The 27,923-nt window shown below is 39.6% G+C and overlaps 1 protein-coding gene across 2 annotated transcripts in view; it reads right to left on the reverse strand.

The window, feature by feature from the left end:
* LOC149447816 (fibronectin type-III domain-containing protein 3A-like) overlaps window positions 1–27,923 on the reverse strand; it is a 163,675-nt gene that overhangs the window by 17,611 nt on the left and 118,141 nt on the right. For both annotated transcript variants that reach the window (XM_089651917.1, XM_089651916.1), the window contains exons 8-18: window positions 27,328–27,485; window positions 23,911–23,970; window positions 23,270–23,408; window positions 22,644–22,697; window positions 22,188–22,309; window positions 20,010–20,184; window positions 19,686–19,772; window positions 18,255–18,393; window positions 9,525–9,593; window positions 7,200–7,318; window positions 3,305–3,410 (exon numbers count right to left, since the gene is read on the reverse strand). In XM_089651917.1, the coding sequence (XP_089508043.1) occupies window positions 3,305–3,410; window positions 7,200–7,318; window positions 9,525–9,593; window positions 18,255–18,393; window positions 19,686–19,772; window positions 20,010–20,184; window positions 22,188–22,309; window positions 22,644–22,697; window positions 23,270–23,408; window positions 23,911–23,970; window positions 27,328–27,485 (1,228 nt within the window). The remainder of the gene's footprint in view (window positions 1–3,304; window positions 3,411–7,199; window positions 7,319–9,524; window positions 9,594–18,254; window positions 18,394–19,685; window positions 19,773–20,009; window positions 20,185–22,187; window positions 22,310–22,643; window positions 22,698–23,269; window positions 23,409–23,910; window positions 23,971–27,327; window positions 27,486–27,923) is intronic.

Raw genomic sequence — 27,923 nt, forward strand, 5'->3', positions numbered from 1 at the left:
TTCTCAGAAAAAAGTCTTTAGCTTTTGTGGATAACCTTAAAATAATCTACTACTATCATGGCTAAAAATGTTTAGCTGCACACCAAACTGTCATCTGTGGTTCAGAATGGGAGTCCAAGACTTGATGCAGGCAGATGAGGACTGTTCCGTTCTCAAAACACTGACTATGTGTGGCTCTAAACGGACAGCTAAACCCTTGTCAGAATCTCCAGCAAACAGAAACCCACTGCTTGTGTTGTCTACCAAAGAATCCAACTTTATTTTATAGGTGAAACTGAAACACAATACAATAACAGCATATCAGTATACATAGAATAACTAGTGTAACATAAATGACAGATGACACAGAAGAAAGGCACTTACAGGTGATGATGTCTCAAGCCCCTTGGGAGAGAAGCAAGCACACTGCATCAACAGTTAATAGAAGTCTAAAATGGCTGACGAGCTTCCTAAACCAAGAGTCATTTCCTGTCTGAGAGCTTACAGATGCAGAGGAGACCTGCCATTCATGTTTGCCACTAGATGGCAGTGGTTCACTACATGTCCCATATAAGTAACTTCAATTCAATTAGCCTGTGAAGGCAACACAAGGACCATGAGGTCCAGCGCTGAAGGGATAATCAAATTTCTCAGATTTACAAAACACCGATCTAGATACAAGCTTTTTCTGCCATCCAAGTCCCTTGCACTTAAAGAGTATCCAGGACTGTTCACCAGTCTGACAGGTTGGCATTTGTCCTAAGAACCCCCCCAGACCAGTAGATGGAAGGATTTTTACCCAACTCCAGTGTTGGACATGAGATCCTCCAAACCAGGGCAAGCCTGGTTTTGTTGATCCAGCATACGCAATGGTCCAGAGACCTCAGCATGTCTCACACTGGCAGTATGTTAAATTGCAAAGGTCTGGAGTGAAATTAGACATAAGGAACTACTTCAAAAGTGGCCACCATTAAGGCCAGAATCCCTCATGTAACTGCAAAGGGAATTGGTTGGGTCCCAGAATGTAGAGTCCAAACAAGGGAACGGAAAGTCTGGAGTTTATCCTGTGGAACAAAAACCTTAGATAGGGCTGTATCCAGGATTATGTCTAGATTCTCCAAGTGATGAGACGGTTGCAGCACAGATTTCCAGAATTTTTGAACCCACCTGAACCTTCGTGAGGGACTTGTTTGCTAATCTGGAGGATGTGGGGGTTCAGGACGTACAGTGGAATAGAGATCCAGGCTTTGCCTAGGCGGACTCGGAGAAACAAAAAGGATCTTTGAGCCTCCGAAGTAGAGGGTTTTTTAGATTGAGGTTTTGATTTTCTTTTGCTGAGGAAAAAAGGGTACACTCCCTCCCCCCAGTAACATCCTTTATAAAGTGGTTTAAGGTATTCACCAAAGAGACTACCAAAAGGCATACATTAGTGGAGTTTCCTGCACGAATGCTCTGAAGACCAACAATTTAGCAAAAGGTTCCTCTGCATGTGTACCGAAAGGAGGCACATTCTGGAGATTTGGCATATATTATCCGCTAGCCCATCAACACAGGATAGTAGGGCCAAAGGCACGAGTTGCAGTTGCTGAAGAACAGAAGGATCAGTTAGGATAGATGCAGGAATCCAAGACACATTACTTGACCTGATGCCGAAGGTCTGGCAGAGGGACATGACAGCAATGGCAGGCTGCAACACAGGACACACGAGTGGGAAAACAAGGCCTTGAAAAAGGCTTGCAGCCCTTCATCCACAGTGTCTTTAAACAATGGGTAGTCCTTTACAGGGATAGAGTCTGGTTAAGGCCAGAAATGGCCATGTCTATTACTGAGATGGCCCTTTTTTTCAAAAGATATTGCTGGGCAATATGTTTTGTATATTCTAGATAAGGTCCCCCACCCAATCTCTATACTAAACATTTATCAGGTGCTGGTATCTTTAAGTATACTAAACCCAAATAATCCCACACTTGCCAAAAATGGTGTAAAAAAATAGAGGTATAACAAATATATGTTCACAAAAACAATAACTAAAAAGCTACACAAAAAATATTGTGTATCTAGTTGCTGCAAGCGCCTACCTGTGTTGCCACATCAAACAGTGTATATAATCATACAAGTGCTGTGCAACTAAAATCTAACTAAATTTATAAAAAAAAAAAGATAGATAGATATATAGATATATATATATATATATATATATATATATCTCCTAACATGCAGTGGACATTAACACCAGTAAAATTATTTTATATAAAACATCAAAAATTACAACCCAATCCAAAATAAGTGTTTAAAGAGTCCTATTATCCTCTCAGTAGGATAAGAAACATAAATTCTAGTATCTAATAAAAAGTGTCAGCTGTGCAATATCCTTGTAAATAAAATGTGAATAGTGCTCCCAATCTCCTTATGCAACACTGCCACTCTGTGCTCAATGCAGCCATTTACTTCCACACAATGAGCCAAAATCTATCAGGTCAAAAAACGCTTTTTTCCATACATATGGGTGTTGACTCCTTTAGATCTTACGATTCCCAGTCAATCCGGTCAGTCATATACACCAGTAGTATTTAAGGGAAAGAACGTAGAAATCTCATAGTGCAAGTAACCCATTAGAATCACATTTATTAAACAGAAGCTAAAATATACTCATAAATATCATGCATTAATCCAGTGCATAAAGAATCTTCACTTCTACAATCATTACCCCCTTAAGGAAAACCTCAAGTTTCCTTATCTGGGGAACATGCCCCATTCAGATAACCTTCACCCTCTTGGTTGCACACTCCCCAAGCAGTCCTTAGGGCCTGTTCCCCCAGACATGAACCACGGCCCTGGACCTGTAAATCGCACTGCAGCTAAATCAAACGTTACACACAGGTGTCCAGGAAAGTGCCTTCAGCAGAGCCCAGAGCAGAACGCATTACTGTCTGGCCCTGCTTCTTTCTCTTGCTATAAAGTAGAGGTTGCTTCTCTCTGAGGACAGAAGGTATCGATTTCCCTGGAACATTGGCAAGAAACTGAAGCTTGGTAGGACTTAAACATTGTTGTGACAAGTCAACTGAGAGAGTTCAGCAGCTGGAAATCAACGTGTTTTCACTCCCTTCAGTGTGATTGTCAGTGTTCACAATGTAGTATAGAGTACAGAACATTTTTGTGCACAGTCATGACTACAGCCGCATATGATTATGTGATACATGCCTACATGTATCAACCAAAAACAACAAGCATAGTTCCAAGTCCTGATCCATTAAAGCCCACTTCACCAGGATAAAAAAAATTAGTGTAAAAAAAGCTAAAAAAAACCAAGAACGAAAAAACTTACCCCATTGTATGTGTAATTCCTTGGGTTTGGCTTTGCTAGCTAACCGAGGTGGTTGACATGGACCTGGTGGGACAATGGCTGTTTGCACTGTTAATGTATCAGAAACCTATAAAGAAATGAACAGACCATAATTGTGTATGGCATACTTTCTCCATACAACCTGTAATTAAAAACTTTCATAACAAAGTCATCACTGCCTGCCATAATATACAGTTAGTAAAGCTTAACTCCAAGTAATCAGCTTTATATATGGTGACTGCTTTACTTGCTAAAGGATTTGCATTTCAGTCCATCCAGTTCTAAAATTAAAAGGCTCTGCCAGACAGCAGAGCCTTATTAGTGACTTGACCTTTTTCTATTGCCCTCTGCCTGTATACCAGCCAGTCTAAAAGTGAAAGAACAGTAGACTGATGAACCCATCTCTCTTCTCCTGTCATCACATGTGATTGCAGCACACCCAAATGGCCCCTAGTGCCACCCCCTAGAGTGTTGTAGTGCAGAGGATAACAAAAGACTGATATCAAGTCAAATTCAGGTACACGAGTTAGCATTTAAAAATACATATTTAAATTCTACCCTTTTACATTAATTGGTGAGGGTTTTTTTTATATCCAGGGGTAACAGTGATCTGGATATTATAGCAGGAAAGGGAGAGTCTAGCATACTTGTTACAGTAAAAGGGGATCATTATACATTGCAGGACTCCATCAAGGAAGGCATAAATTAAACATAAAAAATCTGGCATGTGTCTCTGATACTGCAAGTGATTTAATCTTGTTGTATTTCATCTTTGCAGATTTTTCTGACGAAAGCACAGTATACCTTTCAACCACCTAAAATGATGACCAGATTCTTAAACTGCTCAGCATTCCTTTGTTAATAAGTCTTAAAGAACCGTTTTATTTTTATACACAAGCTCTTTTACTATGTCCAAGGGGATCTTTCCTATAACTTGCCTGCCCTGTACAACATACAGAACAGCATGCCTCAGATTAGGGTAAATTCTAACTGTTTTACAGTCAGAGTTTCTTCTGTTTGAGGGACTCTACTTGTGAGATATCTCTGCTTGGCTTCCAGGGTCTATACACCTGCTACGGCCATTAGAGGGTCCACACTCTTTATAAAATGAAGAATGCAACAGCGTAAAAGCTGAAACATGTAAAGCGTGCACCTTACTGCTAAGGCTGGTTTATAGGTTGTGACAGTTACATTTTTTGCGTAGTTGGCCAGTTTGAATGCAGGGACGCACTGGGTGCCTTTGCTGTCATTTTAGAATAACTGGGCGTAATCTGTGTCCCTGTACATTTAAGGAGGGATGGGCTCCTCCAGGCACAACTACCCTTAACACTGTTATATGTGCTCCTACTATGGAGGCTCTGTAAATTTTAGAGCTAGGTCCACAGTATACAGAGGACCCTTGACGCAGGACTGTGGCTTACACATGTATTTGCAAATGTGTGCAAACAAAACCCTCTGTTTTAAAAGCAAACTGTTAGACAGGGCCAAATTGGTTGTTTTGTAGGCTGGCTGGTAGATGTTGCTGGCAAATCCTGTGTTTGCAAAGAGTAAAATAAGACCCAAAACATGAACATGGTTCTTTACTATGGCTAGGAGATTGGTTGGACTGGTAAAGCCTTATAAGAAGCAATTAGCAGGTTCAGGTCATCATGCTCTCAAAAGTACATAACCAAAACATCACTTTTGGGTGGCCTGGCACTTTAAAGGAAATTTGGGGATGCCACCGATGACCTCCTCCTGAAATTGTACCTTGCTCTCTTGCCAACTCTTTGGTTTCCAACAAGTTTGCATGTCAGCTAAGCAACAGTAAACTCAGAGGCTTCTTACTGAATTCTGGTTCATAAAACTACTAAATCAAGAGTTAAAGCATGACAGCCAGGTAACTAGCATTTGAATAATAAGGAATCAGCAATGGATGTCTCCATATTTATCTCTGCAATGGTTTTCTTTAATTACATTCCAGAGTAACCATTTTTCTGATAAGTTATATGAGCCGACATAGAAGAAAGCCTTTTTAGGACCTGCACAGATCTATAATATGTACACTGCTTAAGAATATTAAAGGAACACTTTGAAACCAAATCCGATTTCAATGGGGGAAAAATTACTGGACTACTCTACTGATATGGACTGGGTAATGTGTCAGGGACGTAAGGATGACCTATCATTTGATGGAAATTAAAATTTGTAACCTACAGAGGCCTAAATTCAAAGACATCCTGAAAATCAAAGTGAAAAAGTGATGCAGCAGGCTAGTCCATTTTGCTGAAATTACAATGCAGCAACTCAAAATGGTACTCAGTAGTTTGTATGGCCCCCACGTGCTTGTATACATGCCTGACAATGTCGGGGCATACTCCTAATGATACAACAGATGTGTTCTAGGGTATTTCCTCCCAGATCTGGACCAGGGCATCACTGAGCTCCTGGACAGGTTTACGTGCAACCTGGCGGCGTCGGATAGACCGAAACATGATATCCCAGAGGTGTTCTATTGGATTTAGGTCAGACGAGCGTGGGGGCCATTCAATGGTATCAATTTCTTCATCCTCCAGGAACTGCCTACATACTCTTGCCACATAAGGCTAGGCATTGTCGTGCACCAGGAGGAACCCAGGACCCACTGCACCAGCGTGGGGTTTGACAATGGTACAAGGAATTCATCCCGATACCTAACGGCAGTCAGGGTGCCATTGTACAGAATGTAGAGATCTGTGCTTCCCTCCACGGATATGCCTCCCCAGACCACCACTGACCCACCATCACACCATCAAAATGTCATGCTGAATAATGTTACAGGCAGCATAACGTTCTCTATGGCTTCTCCAGACCCTTTCACGTCTATCACATGTGCTCAAGGTGAACCTGCTCTCATCTGTGAAAAGCACAGGCCTCAAGGTGAACCTGCCAATTTTGGTTTTCAATGGCAAATGCCAATTGAGATCTATGGTGTTGTGCAGTGAGCACAGGGCCCACTAGAGGACGTAGGGTCCTCAGGCCACCCTCATTAATTCAGTTTCTGATTGTTTGGTCAGTGACATTCACACTAGTGGCCTGCTGGTGGTCATTTTTTAGGGTTCTGGTAGTGCTCATCATGTTCCTCCTTGCACAAAGGAGCAGATACCGGTCCTGCTAAAGAGTTAAGCACCTTCCACGGCCCTATCCAGCTCTCCAAGAGTAACTGCCTGTCTCCTGGAATCTCCTCCATACTTGAGACTGTGCTGGCAGACACATCAAACCTTTTGGAAATGGCACGTATTGATGTACTATCCTGCAGGAGTTGGACTGCCTGCACAACCTCTGCAGGGTCCAGGTATCACCTCATGCTACCAGTAGTGACACTGACTCTAGCCAAATGCAAAACTAGTGAAAAACAGTCATAAAACAAGAGTAGGAGAAAAAAATGTCACTGGCCTGCGCCTGTAAAGCCATTCATGTTTTGGGGGTCATCTCATTGTTGTCCATCTAGTGCACCTGGTGTTAATTTCATTAACACCAGAGCAGCTGAAACTGATTAACAACCCCCTCTGCAACTAAACTGACCAGATCAATATTCCAGGAGTTTAATTGACTTGATGCTATACTGTGATTAAAGTGTTCCTTAAATGTTTTTGAGCAATGCATATGTAACAGTCTCAAAAGGTGCTTTCTGTAACATCTAAATTGATATGGAATATATCTTTGCCCCATCTTGGAATATTTCACATATGGGAAGAAGACTTCCAGCTATTAAAAAACAGACTAGCTGTAAGAATCACAAAGGTCAGTATGACCATAGTTTTTTTAAAATACACAGTAGGCCACGTAAACACTTGCAATATCTCTAATAATATTTTTAAAAAAGGTTCATTTTGTTGGAATACTTTGATCCACTTACTTGACTTGAGCCTACAATGTTGGCACAGGACACTCGGAATCTATAGATAGTACCAGGCTTGAGATGATCGCATATATGTTCTCTATAAGACCCACTGTAAACCAAATCCCATTTGCTACCTGTTAAAGGGAAAAAATAATCCAGTGAACTACTGAATCACTAATACTAAACAATGAATGATCATAATGCCTTTACAGGTGAAACTCGAAAAATTAGAATATCGTGCAAAAGTTCATTTCAGTAATGCAACTTAAAAGGTGAAACTAATATATGAGATAGACTCATTATATGCAAAGCAAGATAATTCAAGCCGTGATTTGTCATAATTGTGATGATTATGGCTTACAGCTCATGAAAACCCCAAATCCAAAATCTCAGAAAATTAGACTATTACATGCAATCAATAAAACAAGGATTGTACATAGAACAATATCGGACCTCTGAAAAGTATAAGCATGCATATGTACTCAGTACTTGGTTTGGGCCCCTTTTGCAGCAATTACTGCCTCAATGCGGCGTGGCATGGAAGCTATCAGCCTGTGGCACTGCTGAGATGTTATGGAAGACCAGGATGCTTCAATAGCGGCCTTCAGCTCTTCTGCATTGTTCGGTCTCATGTCTCATCTTTCTCTTCGCAATGCCCCATAGATTCTCTATGGGGTTCAGGTCAGGCGAGTTTGCTGACCAATCAAGCACAGTAATCCCACAGTCATTAACCAGGTTTTGGTGCTTTTGGCAGTGTGGGCAGGTGCCAAGTCCGCTGGAAAATGAAGTCAGCATCCCCAAAAAGCTCGTCTGCGGAAGGAAGCAAGAAGTGCTCCAAAATCTCCTGGTAGACGGCTGCATTGACCCTGGACTTAATGAAGCACAGTGGACCAACACCAGCAGATGACATGGCTCCCCAAATCACAGACTGTGGAAACTTCACACTGGACTTCAAGCATCTTGCAGTGTGTGCCTCTCCATTCTTCCTCCATACTCTGGGTCCTTCGTTTCCAAATGAGATGCAAAAGTTGCTCTCATCAGAAAAGAGGACTTTGGACCACTTAGAAACAGACCAGGTCTGTTTTTCTTTAGCTCAGGTAAGATGCTTCTGACATTGTTTGTTGTTCAGGAGCAGCTTGACAAGAGGAATACGACACTTGAAGCCCATGTCCAGGATCCGTCTGTGTGTGGTGGCTCTTGATGCACTGACTCCAGCCTCAGTCCACTCCTTGTGACAGTCCCCAACACTTTTGAATGGCCTTTTCCTGACAATCCTCTCCAGGCTGCAGTCATCCCTGCTGCTTGTGCACCTTTTTCTTCCACACTTTTCCCTTCCACAACGTTCTATTAATGTGCTTTGATACAGCACTTTGGGAACATCCAACTTCTTTTGCAATTACCTTTTGAGGATTTCCCTCCTTATGGAGGGTGTCAATGATGGTTTTCTGCACAACTGTCAGGTCAGTCTTTCCCATGATTCTGATTCCTATTGAACCAGACTGAGAGACAATTTAAAGGCTCAGGAACCCTTTGCAGGTGTTATGGCTTAATTAGCTGATCAGAGTGGGACACTTTGAGTCTAGAATATTGCACCTTTTCACAATATTCTAATTTTCTGAGATTGTGGATTTGGGGTTTTCATGAGCTGTAAGCCATAATCATCACAATTATGACAAATCACAGCTTGAACTATCTTGCTTTGCATGTAATGAGTCTATCTCGTATATTAGTTTCACCTTTTAAGTTGCATTACTGAAATAAATGATCTTTTGCATGATATTCTAATTTTTTGAGTTTCACCTGTATGTATAGTAGTTGAGACAGCCATAAATATTTAGAAGATCAGAGACAGAAGATATAGAATTGGAAAAACATTCTTGCTAAAAAGCACCATGTTTTAACGGTGGTTGTAGAGGCTCAAGGTTTTTTACCTTCCCCCCCTACAATTCTTAACTTAGCACCCTCTGATCCAGCGATGTTCACAATAGCCTGGACTGTATGGGGACTCTCCCTTCACATTGGCTGAGACAGCAGCGGGATCAATCACAGCCAGTGAGCCAATGAGGAGAGAGGAGTGGGGGGCAGCTGTGTTTTATGGACACACAGAGCAGAAGCTCGGAAGCAGTGCCCAAAGATCAAGCAGCTTTCTCTGGGGGCACTGCAAGAGGTGGAGGAGCCAGGAACGTGGACTGCGAACCAGAAAAGAAGAGGACCGGGCAGCTGTGTGTCAATCTACTGCACAGAGCATGTAAGTATGACATTGTTTGTTATTTTATTAAAAAAAAAAAAAAAAAAAAAAGCTTTAGTATCACGCAAGTATAAAATTCACAGGCTACTCACCACTTGTACTTTCTGCAAATTCAAGGAAATATTTAACAATTTCTGAACCACCATTATCCTTTGGAGCATCTGAAAGGAAAAAAATTGAAATGGGGGTTGTCAGTTTTCTTCCCAAATTATGAGTTTTTGGTGGATATCCACCCTCTTTCGTAGCCACTTGAGAAAGAAAATGGTCTCCCTGTCACATTATTAATATAGGATAATGACATAACATGTAGAAAGCAAACTTGCTTGCCTTTGCATGGCGTATGGCAGCGTTTCTCAACTAGGGTTCTTCCAGAGGTTGCTATGGGTTCCCTGAGCAATGAGCTCTAATGACACTAATGTATCATGAGTTGTAGATATAGTAACCTTTAGCAGGGGTCCCCTAAGACCAGAAAGTTATTTCAAGGGTTCCTCTATGTTGAAAAGGTTGAGAAAGGCTGGCTTATGGTATGGTGCTGCTTGCATCTTCCACATATAATAGAAGTCACTGGACGAAAATTTTCAAATAATTCTGTACTTGTGCCTTTACAGGGTTCAATTCATAAAAAGTTGTTCTCCTCTTAAAGATCCAAGGTAAAAACTCCTAGCATTTTTCAAATAATTTACAAAAAATGCTACTGAAATAAGGCATGAGGTATTTAATCAAAATGTGCGGTATTTATCTCATGAAACTGTTCAGTATTTTAACTCATGACATGATATCCAGTGGGATGGATACAGTGGAGAAGAATTAGAACACCTGAAAGTTCATATTGCTGTCTGTGCTCCCCCCCCATTAGTGAGATTCATTCTACCGTTTCTGCTTATCACTGAAAGTGAAAGGAAAAGAAATTCCTACATTTTGGGTTGACAATGGGACAAAAAAAAACCCAAAAAACCCTCCATTACTCTATCCAAATTTAAAACAGGTTTTGTATTTAGCCACACTTTAAAGTAATTTTTGCTGTGATATTTGGAAAAGTCATTGCTACAGTTAGGTCCAGGTCCTCTGGGCAGGCGCCATTTTTCTCCCTTAGAGGAGACTCATTGGGAGAACCTGTAGTTTACGCCCCCTGGGAATATAAACCAAGCTAGCCTTATATAAAGAAATGCCTTTTAACCACTTGCACTCCTGAGGATTTACCCCCCTTAATGACCAGGCCTCTTTTTGCTACCCGGCGCTGCACTAATTCAACTGATAATTGCGCGGTCATGCAATGCTGCACCCAAATTAAATTTACGTCCTTTTTTTTCACACAAATAGAGCTTTCTTTCGGTGGTATTTGTTTCACCTGTGCACTTTTTATTTTTCACGCTATAAATAAAAAAAAAACGAAAATTTTGAAGAAAAGCGATTTTTTACTTTCGGCTATAAAAAAATATATAGTTAACTCAAAGTTAGTTATAAATTTAGGCCAAAATGTATTCTGCTGCATGTTTTTGGTAAAAAAAAAAATCCCAATGAGTGTATATTGATTGCTTTGTGTGAAAGTTATAGCGTCTACAAACTATGGTATAGATACTGCAATTTACGCCAGTTTTTGCTATACAGCTCTGCACTAGTTTAGCGGACAATTGCGCGGTCATGCAATACGGTACATAAATGAAATTTATGTCCTTTTTTTCACACAAATAGAGCTTTCTTTTGGTGGTATTTGATCACCTGTGCACTTTTTATTTTTGGCGCTATAAATAAAAAATTTTTTGAAGAAAAAAAATTTTATGCCCAGAATTAGAAGTTTATGCCTCACATCACTCACTCTTCTAACCACCTGAAGACCAAGCCTTTTCTGACACTTTTTGTTCACATAAAAAAAAAAATCTGTATTTTTTGCTAGGAAATTAATTTAAACCCCCAAACATTATATATTTTTTAAAGCAAACACCCTAGTGAATAAAATGGTGGGTACTACAATTTTGTATGGCACATAGTACTCGCGCAGCGATTTTTCAAAAGCAATTAAAAAAAAAAAAAAAAAATACACTTTTTACTTTTAACCGTTTCAATACCGTGCAATTTTACACCTTCCTGCCCAGGCCATTTTTCAGGTTTCAGCGCTCTCACACTTTGAATAACAATTGCGCGGTCATACAACATTGTACCCAAACTAACATTTTATCATTTTCTTCACACAACTAGAGCTTTCTTTTGGTGTTATTTAATCACCGCTGGGGTTTTTATTTTTTGCTAAATTAACAAAAAAAGACCAACAATTTTGAAAAAAAAACAAATTTTTCTTTGTTTCTGTTATAAAAGTTTACAAATAAATAATTGTTCTTCATAAATTTAGGCCGAGATGTATTCTGCTACATGTCTTTGGTGAAAATAACCCAAATTAGGATGTATTGTTTAGTTTGTAGGAAAGTTATAGAGTTCACAAACTATGGTATAGATCTGAATATTGATCAATCCTGAAGTACTGACAGCCAATCTAATATCTTGAGGTCCAACAGAACAGTACAGATATCCCCCAAATGACCCCTTTTTGCAGAGTAGACAGTCCGACGTACTTCATAAGAGGCATGGCGAGTTTTTTGAAGTTGTATTTTTTTGTCATAATTTTTCGGAATATGAAAAAATTAAAAAAATTATTTTCACTATTTTTTTTTTACATACTGTCACCAGTGCAGTACAGCGTCATCATATAACTGGCATGGCGGTGAACAGCGACACTGACTGGTGACAGTATGAAAAAAAAAATTTTTTTTTTAAATTTTTTTTTATTTTTTTTATTATATTTAATTTTTTATTACATTTTTTTTTATTTTTTTTAAGATTTTTTTTTCATATTTTACTATGACCAAAATAGTACAATGTTACCATAGTAACATTGTACTACTTTGGGGAAGTGATCAGTATTTTTTTTTTTTTTTTACACAATTTGCTTATAGCAAAGAATTACTTTGCTATAAGCAAGCATTTACCTGAATGAAATCGATTCATTCAGCTTTTTTTTTTTTTTTTTTTTGTGCTTAGCTGTGATTTGGTCACAGCTAATCACATGACATGTGCATGTGATTAGCTGTGCCCATTCACAGCTAGGCACTAGTATACAATGGATGGCATCATGATTGAAGCCATCCATTGTATACAACTGTCATGTGACCTGCTGTGATTGGTCACAGCAGGTCACATGGTGCCGGCAACGGGAGCCGGTACTCGGATCTGTCATCGGCCGTGTCCGAGGTGCACAGGCGGTGACAGATCGCACTGCTGCGTCGCTCTGCAACCGCGCAAACTGCGCATGTGCGGGAGCATGCCAAATGGCGTGCACCCGGAATACAGGAGCACATTTCAAGCCGCCAAACGGCCATTGGCCGGGCGGCTAATGGTTAATGCACAAAAACACAATATATTGGCCAATTATTTAGTAAGATATAAAAGATAATGGTATGCTGAGTAAATAGATACCAAACATGACATGCTTTAAAACTGTGCATGCCCCGTGCAATGGCGATAAAATGCATACATTTTTAATATCCATAGGCAACGCTTTAAAGGCCTTTAAAAGCTACCATTTTCGATTTACAGAGGAGGTCTAGTGTTAGAATTACTGCCCTTGATCTGACGTTCATGGCGATACCTCACATGTATGGTGCAACCGCTGTTTACATACCGACACAGGGTCAACGCTTGTGCACACAGGTGTGCATGCATGGGAGGGGCAAGTTTTTTGTGTTTTTTTTTTTTTAAGTTATTTTGATTTTTTTTTTTTTTTTTTTTTTTACACTGTACTTTTTTTTTTTTTTTTTAAATCACTTTTAATGCTATCACAGGAAATGCAAATATCCCCTATAACTTCAATGGGCAAGGTCATATATTCTTGTTTGAGAAATCTGGGGTCTATCAGACTCTAGATATCTCCTCTGCCCTTACATTATCTAATCAAACCAAGATCGGTGTGATCAGATGCTTTCCCAATTTACAAATGGCGCTATTTATATCCTGAGAAACTAAAGTGATGAAATGCTTGTAGCTTCCGAATTCTTAGACTATAGAGATGATTGGCACCACTCTGGTCTCCAGCAGCTCTATGGTCAGCTGGCAGAAACACCGGCTGCATTCTCAGGTTCCCCTGATGGCACAGGACTGCCCGAGAAGGGAGTGGAAGGCAGCGGGGGGGGGGTATCATATCCCGCTGCTTCCAAAAGCAATCCTGCAGCTACTTAGCCACTAGGATTGCTTTTACATGAAAGCCGATTGCCGGCTGAAAAAAACGATACCAGGATGATGCCTGAAGCTGTAGGCATCATCCTGGTATAACCATTAAAAGTCCAGTGATGTACCAGTACATCGCTGGTCCTTGTTGGGTGTATATGCTGTGTTCTTTTTTTTTTTTGTATGCAGCCTGTGGACGGAATGAAAAAAAGAGAAGAAATCGCTGCCAGAAAAAGTGTGTGGTACGCCCACCATTAGAATAGAACGCCCTGCATCCACTCACTTCTAATCGTGGGCACACATTAGGTCACACTTTGCCACATGCACCAGTTCCAAGATTGTACAAATGTCTAAATAGTGGCACGCTTGAATAAAAATTGTCCACCGATCGGCGGGTCAGGTAGGGCGCGCGCCCCCTACCTGTTTTGCAAAATGACGTTTTAAAACGTGATTTTGCCCAGCAGTGCCACCTTGTGGCCGTTTTTCCACAGTGGCTGGACAGCAAGCAGTTAAACATTCATTTGCAGTATAAACATCAAAAGTGGAGACAGCTCTTGCGAGCGGATTGGAGATGTTTAGATGCTAACCATGGATGGCTCACTAAATGTAATCATCTTTTGGATTTGCTTTCTATTTTGAATAATATGGAGGGAAAAACTATTCTTGAGGTAATACTGAATATTGAGATATATAGTCCCCTCAATGAAGAGGAATATTATTTATAAATTCTAATATTGATTTATGCCATATATTAATAAATGAGTTCATTACTCAGGAGATATATTATTTATTCTATCTAAAACTTGATGTGTAATATAATTTCCCCTCCTCCTTTTTACAACAGTGGGCATTGAGGTTTCAGAGGTCCTTGTGTATATTCCATTGGGGCACTGGCGGCAATTCTCTATCGGTCCATGGCTGCAGGAGATGGCCTTCTTATCTAACAGAGTTAGGTATATGTAAGAAATTTTCTTATTGGGAAATAGTTCACGATCATTCGTTGTAATATGTTTGTGATAAGAACCTTGTATTGCAGAGTGGTATAATATCCCTGAGGAAGGAGCTATTGAAAAAAAGCTTTGAAACGCGTTGGAGGCTCCGGCCTAATCAACTGTTAAGAGCTAACAAATTGTGTCATTGTGGACATGTTTTGTATATGTATTAGCTGGGGATACCACTTCATAGAATTTGACAATATGAATACATATGTATAGTTCTGGAAACTAACTGTGCTACAGGAAAGATTTTTTGTGAAAAACATGGACATGTAAAGTAATGTATGTGAAAAGCTTTGCTCATAATTTACTGACTTTTTTTGTCCTTGAAGAGGTTGGAATAATGTAATAAAGATGTTTTTATAAAAATATATATAGTTGGTTACATGGTTGCCTTTAAAATCCAAAGGAAAAGGGGTTTTCGTTTATTGGGGTTTAGGAATTACAGCTCTTAAGAGTAGCCACCCCTCCCTTTTTTTCAAGGGACCAAAAGTAATTGGACAATTGAATCAAAAGCTGTTTCATGGCCAAGTGTGGGTTACTCCTTCGTTATTTCTTCATCAATTAAGCAGGTAAAAGGTCTGGAGTTGAATCTGTGTGTGGTATTTGCATTTGGAATCTATTGCTGTGAACCTACATCATGCATTCAAAGGAGCTGTCCATGCAAGTGAATCAGGCCATTGTAAGGCTCCAAAAACGAAACAAATCCATCAGATAGTAGCAACATTAAGAGTGGCCAAATCAACAGCTTGGTACATTCTGAGGAAAGAAGAACGCACTGCTGAGCTCAGCAACATAAAAAGGCATGACATCCACAGAAGGCAACAGTGGTGGATGATCGCAGGATCTTCTCTATGGTAAAAAAGAACACATTCGCAACATCCAGACAAGTGAAGACACTCTCCAGGAGGTGGGCGTATCACTGTCAAAATCTACAATCAAGAGAAGACTTCACGAGAGCAAATACAGAGGGTTCACAACAAAGTGAAAACCATTCATAAGCCTGAAGAATAGAAAAGCCAGATTAGACTTTGTTAAAAAAACATCTAAGAAAGCCAGACCAGTTCTGGAAAACCATTCTTTGGACGGATGAAACCAAGAGTAATCTGTACCAGAATGAAGGGAAGAAAAAAGTGTGGAGAAGGCTTGGAGCAGCTCATGATCCAAACCACACAACATCATCTGTAAAACATGGTGGAGGCAGTTTGATGGCATGGGCATGCTTGGCTTCCAGTGGCACTGGGACAATGGTGTTCACTGATGATTGACAGAAGCAGCCAGATGAATTCTGCAGTGTTTAGAGATATACTGTCAGCCCAGATTCAGCCAAATGCAGCAAAGTTGACTGGACGGCGCTTCACAGTACAGATGGACGAAAACACACTGCAAAAGCAACCCAGGAACTTTTGAAGGAAAAGAAGTGGAATATTCTGCAATGGCCAAGTCAATCACCTGATCTCAACCCAATTAAGCATGCATTTCACTTGCTGAAGGCAAAAATAAAGGCAGAAAGACCCACAAAGAACAATTGAAGACAGCTGCAGTTAGAGCCTGCAAAGCATCAGAAAGGAGGAAGCCCAGTCTTTGGTAATGTCCATGGGTTCCAGACTTCAGGCAGTCATTGCCAGTAAAGGATTTTTATCAAAATATTAAAAATGAAATTTTATGATTATATTCCTTTATCCAATTACATTTGAGTCCCTGAAAATGGAGGGACTGCGTATAAAAATGGTTGCAGTTAATAAAATTTGTACTTGATATTTATGTTCAACCCTTTGAATTAGAGCTGAAAGTCTGCACTTCAAATTTTTTTGGATTGTTTCACTTTAATTTATTCTGGTGGCATACAGAGCCAAAAGTATGAAAATTGTGCCTGTGTCCAAATATATATGGACCTAACTATATCTTTGGACATGTCTGTTTTTTCTTGTTAGAGAATGGCCTTTTGTCATTCTCTGATGTTCTTGAAAGTGTGACTGTGGTATCCATCTGTAAAACCTTCAAACTGAGGACACCCTCTCCTAACAGCTCAAGTTCCACACCTTTGTAAGAATACTTGTCTATTCCTCATCCCATTTTGTCTTGCGAATATTTGAGCCAAAGAGCTCTAAAAATAAAATTTTGAAAAAGTAAAGTATCCCCACTACAAATTACATGTTCTGATGAGGCCATTGTGATATGCATGTACACTGTATCATGTTTGGAGTGTTGAGTTTTTGTTTGCAGCAAATTATATATATGCTTGTATGTACACAAAATTGTCTCTGAAAATCTGGCAAAAATGACAGGAGAAACCTGACATAATTCACTACATGTTATGGGGTTGATTTATAAAAGCCACATAGACTGAGCACTTTGCAGTTGCAAGCAAAAAATTAATTTTTTTTTGTTTTTATTTTCCTTGCATGGGATTGGGTATTCTTTGCAAAGTGAAGTTTTACCTCATTTCATAAGCTCCGCAGCAACTTGCAAAGTGCACAATCTATTTGCTTTTAGTAACTCAACCCCAGTGTTTCTGTGTTCTTCCATATTTAGGTTTTTATGCATTACTGTTGAGCGAACTAATACAAAAAGGTAGAGACTAGTCCAAATTGGCTACTATATTTTAACATTCCTTAAACTATAACTAAAGGCAAAACTTTCTTTTCTTAGTTTTGGACAGAGTGGATTGGGATTAGAACACCTATTTTTTTTAATGTCTGTGCCCCTGTTAAGGAGATCTACCCTCTCCATATGTCCTGTTCACCATATCATTGAAAGTGAAAGAAAATCCAATATTCTGGATAGTCCCCAGAAAAGAAATAGAAAGGAAATCTTCCAACAGGGACTCTAGTTCTGGTGACCTTGGGGTCTCCAAGGAATTACCTTAATTTGCAGGGATTTCCTCTCACTTGTTGTTTGGCTATTGGACAGGAAGTGAAGGAAAATCCCCACAATGGGACACAGATGGTGAAATAAAATCTGACAGGGGTTATAACCCTCCCTTCCTCTATCCAATATTTAAAAAAAAAATTCTCCCTATAGTTCTACTTTAAATACCACATGCCTGGACCACTACTTATCTCATGCATTTATTTGCTTTACTGAATTGACTTTAAACACCATATTATGAGGTATTTACCCAAACGGTTTTTTTTTTGCTTAGTGATAGTGAATTGACATTTTCATCAACTCATGAGATATTTAGGAAGAATGTGTCAGATCTTCTAAATAACTCATGCAATATGCTTTGGTGAATGGATCACACAGAGAAAGGTGACAGGTTCATTTTATTCCCAGTCTGGTTTGCCCAGTGAAGTACACTGTATTTCTGTGTAAACGAGTGTCTGGCTCGTGACTTCCTCTTCCTCCCAAGGGACAGCACTGGTGCTTGAAAGTGGTTGGTTAGGCATCCAGCATTCTCACACAGGGGCAGAGAAAGGGTCCTGGGTAAGTGTCAAATCTCTTCTAGCTCAAATGCTCGCACTGAGTGGAAGAAGTACAAATGAAAGCAAGTATAAGCAGCTGCAGGGGCCATCATTAAATGTGCATGTTGTCTGCCCTACATAGGCAAGCACCAGTTAATTTTAAGTGAGAAAGAGGGAAAAAAAAACCTCCAAAAGTTTGACTTACCCCATATAACTTTGATACTGTGTGCATGGATCTTTCCCTTTGTATTCGGTTTGCATGGAGGACCTGGCTTATCAGGAGATGTTGTATATTCTACTATATCACTAGGACTACTTTTTCCTTCACTGTTTACTGCAAATACCTGCAAGACACAAAGCAATATATATATAGGTGTGTGTGTGTGTTTCAACAGTTCCAGTAAGTGATCGCTGTGGGGGGGGGGGGGGGGGGGTTTGGTGAAGTCTAATCAAATGCTAGGTTGGCCCTTTTTGCAGGTATAGCTATGTAGAACATTAAAACTAAGTGCCTACACTAATTATAATCCACTGTCTCACCCTGTTCTGTACATGCTCAGTTGCTGTCTATTTTTAGGCACTATACCTAAAATCAGAGCCACTAGAGGCAGATCTGCTGACAGCCTAAAGATTTACTGCTGCTCAGGGGCTCTGCACTTCAACAAAATGGCAGCCTCTGGCAAGAAGAGACTGGAACAATGCTGGAGGCAATTTGCAGCACACACTAATTTTGGTAGCATAATTAACGTGAAGTGTATGTTCCTTGCTAAAGAACATGATTTTTTATCAAGTTATGAGTAAAGTTCCACTTTTAAGGATAGGTTCACCTTTGGGAACATGTTGCAGGTTTCACCTATTTTTCTCTATTTTTCTCTCTCCTAACATCTCACATTTCCTTAAGATGCTCTTCTAAGGCCTAGGCACACTGATTTGACTGGAGCTTAAGAACTAAAGGCATACTTTTAGAAAGCTGTACTATTGCTCTATATTGGGACACATTTGGAATTTATTTCATGCAAACTTGTAAAATAACTGTCATTAGAAACAGGTACAGAAGCAAGCTATGCACCCTCGCATGTCAGAATTTAATACATTTTGCCCTAACACAGGGCTTAAAAGGTAGAGGGCTCTACATTTAAACTCCAAGTTGAGGAGAAACAAATAAGAAAGCAACAGAATCCAGTGGCGTGTAAGAATTACATGGAACAAGAATGCATCAAGGTAAAAAAAACTTCTGCCTTTAGAACCACTTTAATATGTTGACAGGTGACCTAACAAAATCCTTCATAGCACACATGAAATAACATAACTGCAGTAAAAAAAAAAAAAAAGGAAAGAAAAAAAAAAAAGTGATCACAGTTTCTATAAAGCCTATATTTTTCAAATATATCAGAAGAACGGTAGTGAATGCTAAGTAAACATGTTAAGGACAATGGAAAACAAGAACTGTTTGGATTGGCAAGGGCATTCAACCAAATAGAACCCCTTCATTTATAAACTGGCAACACAAAAAAGGGAATCAGCCCAACTTCAAGAACAAAACAAAGCTCTGATTTAAAACATAAGAGCCATTAACATGAAGGTAAAAAAACAGACAAATAAAGTTATTCAATCACATCAAAATGAGGTAATGACTTACCCTAAACTTATATGAAGTATTTCTTCTCAGATTTTTTAAAGTGCATATAAGATCTTCACTGTTTTGTCTAGGTTTAAAGCCATAACCCTGAAACAAAGAATATATATACTCTTCTAAATTTCCGCTCTTAGATTTTAGTTTAGAATGATTTCCCAAAAATGATCAACTTAATTATAAATAAATATCCACCACCAGCTGACCAATAACACAACATCAATGGAAAATGGTGGCAGTTCTTTTTTGGTGACAAACTCATTACTGAGAAGCTGTTAAATTGTAAGCTAAAAGAAACAAAGAAACAAAAACGTTTACAACATTACATACCGACCCCTCCTCTTCCATTTCAAGGATATACGTTAGTGTCTCATCTGAGGTCATATCACTGGGTGGACTCCATTCTAAACAAAGCCAAGTGATACCCGCTTGTCTGAGCCTTGGTGGTAGTGGGGCAGGTGGAACACTCCCTGCTGTGTAGTAGACCACCGTTTCACTAAATCCACTGAAAAATAAATGTAATGTAATGATGTAACGTGAGTATGTTTTGTTCAGAGAACTCAAACTAATCACAAAACTGCAGCTGATAGCCTTATTACCAATATCTTTATTCAGATATATGTTAAACGACCGTACATCAGCATTCATTTTTTTGAAAGAGAGAGTGCTCATACGTTTGAGGAAAAAAACAAAAACAAAACATGCGATTGTGTCAGATAATACTGAAGTAACGTCTCCAGGCACGAAAAATTTCCAGGTATGTTGTGCACCATAGTATGTTCGACAGGAGCACTTGCCATAATTTGCAATCATACTTGCACATTATGGAAACATTTCTGGAGTCTCTCCACAGTACCATATTTGCTTCTTCAGTTGCCACAGTCTTCCTTTTCCAATCATGCTGTAGCCAGTAATGATACAACTCTTGCAGTGTGTAGTGGGGATTTGAATTATCCTGCATTAGGTTCTACTCTTTTGCATCTTACAGATGCCAAATACATTGCACGGTGCATTAGACACAAGAACTGTTGAAATTCTTAATTTACTGGGAGAAAAGGGAATGCATTTATTAACAGACATTTAAAGTCTATTGCCAAAAGAATAATGCAGCCTATAGATCATGTGCTTTTCTTTCCTTCCAGCACGGGTGGAAGGAAAGAAAAATTTGTCCTTTCCCCCCATCAACACAGTCAGCGTTGATGGTGGAATGCCTTCAGTAATGCTATTGTGTTCTGCCATTGAGGAGCCCTCCCATCCAGCAGAACACAATAATTACTGCTAGTGCCTGTAAAAAATTCAACACGCTGGTTGTACCCAAGGCGATCAATCGATTGCTTTGGGCACACCCAGCCTGCCCAAAGATCAATTGAATCTCTGATGGTCCCTGCTGAATCAGCTAAGATTTGATTCATTTATGGTCAGCTTAAGCCTGCTGGCAATATCTTTTGTTCTGCCTTTAGTTCTGATTTAAATTTTGCAAAAAATTGTTTGATACAAAACCACTGAACAACTGAAACCAGTGACCTTTGTCTATTTTAAGTATTTTTTTACAGTTTCAAACAAGAGTTTAAGTTCAAAGTCACAGGTTTCTTCAGACTGATGTTTTATAGTTACATGTAACCACAAACTCTCGTTCTCTTATGTACTTGTACTTAAGTAATGTGTCAAGAGTGCTCATGTATAAAAATATTGCTGTAAATTGTCAAACTCATTAATAAAGCCACCAATCAGAATGAAGCTTACAGATTTTAACTGCTATTTTCCACGGCAGAAGGGAATCTCACTGTTACATTTTGGGCCAATAAAGGAAACAGTAAAATTACTAGAGGTGGATACCGAGTCAAATTCAGGTGTTCATACTATTTACTTGGTAGTCTCAGGCATTGATACTGATCTGGAAAAAGCATGCAGCAAGGGACAGAATACCTAATCAGCATAGTGGCTGTGTCTGTCACTCAGGTCCTATTGAAACTGGAGGATTAGCATGGCAGCCATGCTACTAGCATTTTCAGAAGATCAGCAATGCAGCCTAAATCTTAGTACACATTTCTTTTGATGAGAATACATGTGTACCTTGCCTGTTGGGCGTAGTCATGTGCAGCGAAGTGCACTGCTGTATGAACATTACAAACCCCATAGCCCCTAGTCCATGGGTGTTCAACCTGTGGCCCTCCAGCCGTTGTGGGACTACATGTTCCATGAGGCATTGCAAGGCTGACATTTACAAGAATGACTCCCAAAGGCAAAGGCATGATGGGACTTGTAGTTCCATGACAGCTAGAGGGCCACCGGTTGAACACCCATGCCCTAGTCCATGCTGAAAACACGCAAGATAGCATGCCTACGTTCTGACTCACAATAAGACCATGGAGGGTAATAAGAAAAGAAAAAAGGAATTGCTGAGAGCAATAGAGGGTACTTTATTGAATAATACATATATGCCAGAGCTTAGTGTCACTTTAAGTTCAACAAACAGATACAGTAAGGCTTGTTACAAATTTAGCTTACCTCATTCCAATATCATTTTTGGCAGCTATTCTGAAGGCATATCTTGTAGAAGGCAACAGCTTTGTTAACTTGTATTGTTTAAGGTGACCAAAGTAGCATTCTTTAAATGGCCCTTGTTTACCCTTTAAAGGAGAAAAACATGTCAGTGTATGCAATTACTGAAGCAATGTCACTTACTGTGAAGAATTACAGTTGTGGAAAAGATTCAACAAAAAATGCTGATGAAGTCAAGAGCGAAAACTCCATAAGTTATTTTTCTGGTAATGGGACATCAACTGAAAAGTATATTGGAGTTATGTTGTAATGTCCGGAAAAATGCAACCTGTGCTTCATGCAGGGGTGCTTTATAGATATTAAAAAAAAAATCTTTAAACTACTGTTATAGTCTGCAAAAAAGGGTTATTAGAATCACAGCCTGCCTGTTACAGAACACCATAATTAAACATGAATCAATACCTCATCCCATTCCAAGAGAAAGCCATTTATTTTTGATCCATTGTCATTCGAAGCCTGTAAAACAAAATGTATTTCACATTTTGGTAAATGCTGTATGGTCAAATGTTACAGTGTAATTTTAGACAAAGCAGGGTTTAATCACACAATGGGACTTTACCGCTAACCATGACCCTGGAAGATCTCCCAAACCTACAGTCGAAATGTGATAGCCAAAACTCTGCAGCAAATCTCCTTCTTATACAGAAGCTGAAATCTTGTGTGTCCTCTCTAGTGAGGTATCCAATGAAATGCAGTAAATATGCACTACAGGCAGGACCAGGAAATACCACTCTCAGAAAAATGTTTGCTGTCACAGTAGGAGAACACAGAACCAAAATAGATGTAAAAGGTCTGTCAGGGAGTCAATCCATTTTTTAGCCAAAGCTTGTAAAAAAATAAGGGATTCCACATTAATAACTAAACCTAGAATTGTTAAAGGGGCACAGGATTATTAACAGATGTGTTACCTTCCACTGAGGATATAGAATTTAAAATGATTACATTTAAAAACTTTAACATGGGTAAAAGCTAATATAATCCGGCATCATTATGAGAGCAGGAAACAATTAGCAGAGGTGTATACGTACCTTCCACTGCAGATTTAGGCAATTTCGGGTTCGGGTGATAAGTTTTGGTGGTGCTGGCGAATCTGGCTCACAGCTTTCGGTAGTAAAACTCACTAGCTCAGAAATGGATCCCTCTAAAGGCAGACATGTTGCAGATACTCTAAAGGAAAAAAAAAACATTAATGAAGTAAACCATCATCTCTGAAATAAATAGTGTGTGAAAATATCCATAGATAGGGCTGGTGTTTGCTGTACCGGACATAGTCCTTGTTTGCAGAAAATGGAAAACCTTTATTATTCGAAAATTGCAAACAGGTCACTCAGTCATGGTCTAACTAAGTAGCTGGGCAGCAAGGTGACCAATATGGTTAAAAAAGGGAAATTGTATGTTCTTGTTTGTGCCATCCTCCAGGTGGTCTGGTTCCTCCAACAACTGGAAACACATTGGTAGTTTAATAAACTTCTAACCAAACTGGCTCCAGTGTGAGTGCTTACACAGTTATGGTAAAGATATCACACTGCACAATCCTCTGAGGAAGGAATGATGCACATGTAAAGTGTTGTATAAAATTAAATATAGTCTAAAAAATCTGTTTTTCAATACAAGAGTATTTCAAGCTTTATTTTTAATATAGCACCTGTCAATTTAGCAGGGTGCATACCTGACATGATAGTCTGTTGCTGGTCGAAGGTCAGTCAGTGTACATGTCGAAGTTGCTCCTCTATATAAAAATAAATACATATTTATTGACTAATACAGCAATAATAAATATCCTCCCTGTGCATACAATACATACACTTTCCTTCATTTTACAGGACTAGCAAACAAAAAGTTATTAGAGGATAAGTTAACCTTTCCAAAACAACAATAATAAATGCCATTTTTATGCGGGGGGGGGGGGGGGGGGGGAAATTTGCATTTAATATATTTTGCTTTTATTAGAAGCAAGTAAAACTTTCTATCTGATTATCAGATCGTGGGTGCAATCTCAGGCTCCTGCAGTCTGTCATTGTATCTGTCTGCTCATACCTCGTAGGGGCAGGCAGTTACACAAGGACAGGCAGACTCAATTAACTACTAAGTGTGCTCACTAGTGCCCTGGCAGTTCTTTGAGGACTACAAGCCATCAGCTGCAAAGGCTGTTGGTACTTGCAGTTCATTCATTTACAGATTTCTGTGAAAGAATGACACAGCCGTGTGAGCGAATCCCCAAGCTGCTGCATCCTTTTCAAATTGTGACAGTGGGTGCATGGAGAAGATCCCTGGCCCGCTGCAGGAGTGAGAACATGTTACCTGCTCCACACTAAAAATAGGTGAAACCTGCAACATGTTCCCAAAGGTGAACCTATCCTTAAAAGTGGAACTTTACTCATAACTTGATAAAAAATCATGTTCTTTAGCAAGGAACATACACTTCACGTTAATTATGCTACCAAAATTAGTGTGTGCTGCAAATTGCCTCCAGAATTGTTCCAGTCTCTTCTTGCCAGAGGCTGCCATTTTGCTGAAGTGCAGAGCCCCTGAGCAGCAGTAAATCTTTAGGCTGTCAGCAGATCTGCCTCTAGTGGCTCTGATTTTAGGCATAGTGCCTAAAAATAGACAGCAACTGAGCATGTACAGAACAGGGCGAGACAGTGGATTATAATTAGTGTAGGCACTTAGTTTTAATGTTCTACATAGCTATACCTGCAAAAGGGGCCAACCTAGCAGGACTTAGTTTTACAACTTACAATATGCATGTGAAGCTAGCTATTGACACTGGATGGAATTTGGACCTGCACATAGGAACAGCACATAGATGTCACAAGATACTCCGCTACCACCATAATCTTTATTCAGATTGTCATTGCTGGTTAGGCTTCATCAGAGAGAAACAAATCACAAAAAAATAATACAGTGAAGGAAACTTCCCTAATGGAAAGCAATTGTTGATAATTACAAATGGTAAATGAGGTGGAGCCTAGTGATGTCACTTCCGGTCATGCTCAAACCCTGACGAGGTGAGGAACCATTTTGATTGATGGCTATGATATTACTTTTGATTCATTAACTTTGTGAGTTCATCTTTTTACTTGAATAAAAGTGTTTACATTTTATGGGGTTGCACTATGATCTATTCCTTTTATCTTTGATCATATACACCTTAATCCAACTGGATATCCGAGACTATGTTTCCTTAAAGGGCCAGAACGAATGAAGTAGCTAATAAGGACTGGCAGCGGATAAGCAGAATTAGGTCATACACGCTTAGGGATGATACTGTTAGGTCAGGGAAGAAGGTGAGTGCATGGTGCACCTACCTGGTGATGGGAAACACCACAATGTAGTCGGCACAGTGGAGTAATACATATAATATTAATATTGTAGCATGTTTAATTTTTGGTTATACAAAATGGTGTTGCACTATGGTAATTTTTTATTTTATTTTGCATGGATCTGGAGTTTAAAGAGGCATAATACGTGGAAGGAACGCGTCACGGATCAGAAATTTGGAGACACATTTTCCTTATAAAGCGTTTTTGGCCTATTATAATTTATAGGTCAATGGTCAAGGTAAGCAGGGAGTGGGACCACAATTCAAGCACGGTGTTGATTACTGCTGGATGTTAACACAATATATACTGGATTGGACATTCATTATCACAATTCTGTTACACATTTCTTTGGACTGTCACTTTATGTTCTCAAAATTTATGGTTTTATTTATGAGGAGATTGTGAATTGAAACAAATGTGGTGCACTATCTTCCCCTTTTCTACTTAAAGAAAAAAAACAAAAAAACCCTGCTGGGTCACTTTTGAAAATTACCTCTCACGTCTTGTCTTGGTGACAACATTCTCAAGAATAGGAGGTGAGGAGAAATCTCCCCAAAAAGGAGCAGAAAAAACTTGGAGGTTCTAACCCCTTCTCTTACTCTATCAAAAACTAATACTAGCAATGTAGTTCTTGGAGGTGAAACATTGGGGTGTAGCTTGTTTTTAAACCTCTACAGCTATACTTAAAGCACTAATGGTCGCTGTGTTCATTTACCTGGTTTTATCCACAGCACACTACCACCAGTCTTAAGCCAGCCATAGACAGTTCAAATCTCCCTGATGAACAGGCTGAGATTTGAACCATGTATGGGCAGGCTAAATGTATCCAAGTTGATCAATAATTTGGCTGCAACCAGCCTACCAGATTTTGTATGCGATTATTGGGACAGCTGCTCCCACCAGGAGAACACAACAATGACTCCGTGGGAGGGATTCCCCCTTCAGCACTGTGTGGATGGGGGAATCAAGCTATTTTTTTTCCTGCGACCCTTGGCTGCTGGAAAGGAAATCACTCCATCTATGGCCGGCTTCACACTCTGCTGTCCCTGATTCCAAGAGATATCTGTGACATAAATGCTCAGCTATTTGATGCCGTATAGTCCATGCACAGGTCCAGACCCCAGAACATTGTTGACAGGCAGCTGGGCAATCAAGTGAGCATTATCTTGCGGGATTAAGGGAGTTTAAGATAAAACTGAGGGGCGTTCTATATCAACTCCCTAGTGTTATAAAAACTGATGAAACAAAAGATGAGGGCCAATCGGGCTATGTCTGCTATTACAAATTCCATCTAATATAATAAAGATAATAATAATTGCAGTGGTACATATGAAAAAGTGACCACTACATTCTGTAAACTTAGAATTCTATTTTTATGATACTATTTATACACTAAATCATATTCTTTATAGGAACATTTCTTTTACCAACACTTCGTGGCAGCAAGGGACTGCATGCTTAATGCAGTTTAGACACAGCCACTATTTTACAAGGTAAGAAAAACACAATAAGATAAGTATACCTTTACAAACACAACTAGGATTTCCTTACTCCACTTACTCACTAACTTTTACAATAACTTTTTGATAGCCTTAAAAAAAAAAAAACCCACTATATACATCTGCTTCCTTATTGTTATGCTTTCTTCATTCTTAATGGTTCTGTAGGCATTGCGAAAATTGGAAAAGTCCTCTGTGCATTGAAATCATCACCTCTCTATAACAGTTATGAACAAGCAGCTATAAGATGAAGCATGTACTCACGAGTAGGCAGGCTTGAACTTCCCATTTTTGCCATTGTTGGACACAATCACCTCATACACAAATCTTCTTGGTAAGAGTGTAGTGGGACTTTCTCTGTTTTCTGAAGCAATCTGGACACTCCATGATAATAAAGCAGACCTTGCTTCCAAGCTGGAGACCTAAGAGGTAAAAATAAAAAAACAACCTTTCTGATTTGAATCATTAAAGCGATTCTAAAATTTATTTATTTATTTTTTTTGCAAAATAACAAGCATGTCTATACTTACCTGCTGTTTGCAGTGGTTTTGCACAGAGCAGCCTGGATCCTCCTCTTCTCGGGTCCCCCGCAGGCTCTCCTGGCTCCTCCTGTCTGTCGGGTGCCCCCACAGTAAGCAGCTTGCTATGGGGGCGCCCGCTGATCTGTGTGTCCATTCTCTCACCGCCCCCTCTCTCCTCATTAGCTGACTGGCTGTGATTGACAGCAGTGGGAGCCAATGGCTCCCACTTGCTGTCTCAGCCAATAAGGAGGCAGAGACCCAGGACATGTGAGGCCATCATTCATATCGCTAGATCGCATTGAGGGTCAGGTAAGTATTGAGGGGGTTGGGGGCACTGCT

This window comes from Staurois parvus, unplaced genomic scaffold (assembly GCF_062004578.1).
Source record: "Staurois parvus isolate SC_StPar_1 unplaced genomic scaffold, SC_StPar_1.0 ptg000668l, whole genome shotgun sequence".
NCBI lineage: Eukaryota > Metazoa > Chordata > Amphibia > Anura > Ranidae > Staurois > Staurois parvus.